Here is an 812-nt window from a genome sequence, read left to right as displayed (position 1 = left end):
GGATTTGTCATTGTCTTGCAGAGAGTTTTATTCAATAACTTCATTCAATAACTTTATAGTAATGCAATAGATTTTGCTATTTTTTAAGTAATTTGAAATTTCTCTGTCAGCTTTTCATCAATGACACCCAAAAACTTCATCTCACTCACTCTGTAAATCAACACCATCAATTCTAAATGAGACGTAGTTTTTTTTTCTTTTATCAAATATCATGTTTTATCCAAATTTAACTTATGCTCTGAAACCACTTGATAGTTTTATTGTCTTTGCTTGGAGGTGCAGCTGCACAACTTGTAGCTTTATTTCTTCATTTCTTAGAGCAGTGCTAAAAATATCTACAAGCTGTTTGATCTGTTGATGGCACAGATAAATTTGTAATTAAATCTGATGGTTGATCTCAGCGTACGTTGGAGTGAAACCTGAAACAGAAAACAGATCTCAGGAAATATTTCGATCACATTTATATTAATTATAGCCTATATTTAAGTCTTTACACTAAATTCTATGTGTTTTGTGTAATCTGGATTAAAGTCTACAGAAGCTGGAATTCAGTGAAACCAGCTATTCAGAAAAAAGAAAAGAACTTGATCAAAGTTGTGTCATTAAACCAAGTGAAAACCACCATACATGTGTCTGATCTTTCACTTCCTGCTGATCTATAGAGGCAGTATACTGTATTGATGTGATCAAGAAGATTTTCTGAACTCCTGTAGTTTAATGACATGAGGTCACATTTCAATCCAAACACTGACTGATGACTGTACCTGCACTTCCTGTTTTCAGCTCAGAGTAAACGGCGCCCTCCTCTGGTT

The 812-nt window shown here is 33.9% G+C and overlaps 1 protein-coding gene across 1 annotated transcript in view; it reads right to left on the bottom strand.

Annotated features, from left to right (window-relative positions):
• Positions 1-6: 6 nt before the first annotated feature.
• Positions 7-812, bottom strand: part of LOC106536226 (uncharacterized) — a gene marked incomplete in the record, with an annotated part of 12,188 nt that continues 11,382 nt past the window's right edge. The window contains 2 exon segments of the mRNA XM_014033435.1: positions 7-419; positions 765-812. Coding sequence (XP_013888889.1) covers positions 379-419; positions 765-812 — 89 coding nt within the window.

The sequence above is a fragment of the Austrofundulus limnaeus genome, unplaced genomic scaffold (genome assembly GCF_001266775.1).
Source record: "Austrofundulus limnaeus strain Quisiro unplaced genomic scaffold, Austrofundulus_limnaeus-1.0 Scaffold1736, whole genome shotgun sequence".
Taxonomy (NCBI): Eukaryota; Metazoa; Chordata; class Actinopteri; order Cyprinodontiformes; family Rivulidae; genus Austrofundulus; species Austrofundulus limnaeus.
The sequence above is the reverse complement of the archived record's forward strand: the minus strand, read 5'-3'. Positions and strand labels throughout refer to the sequence as shown.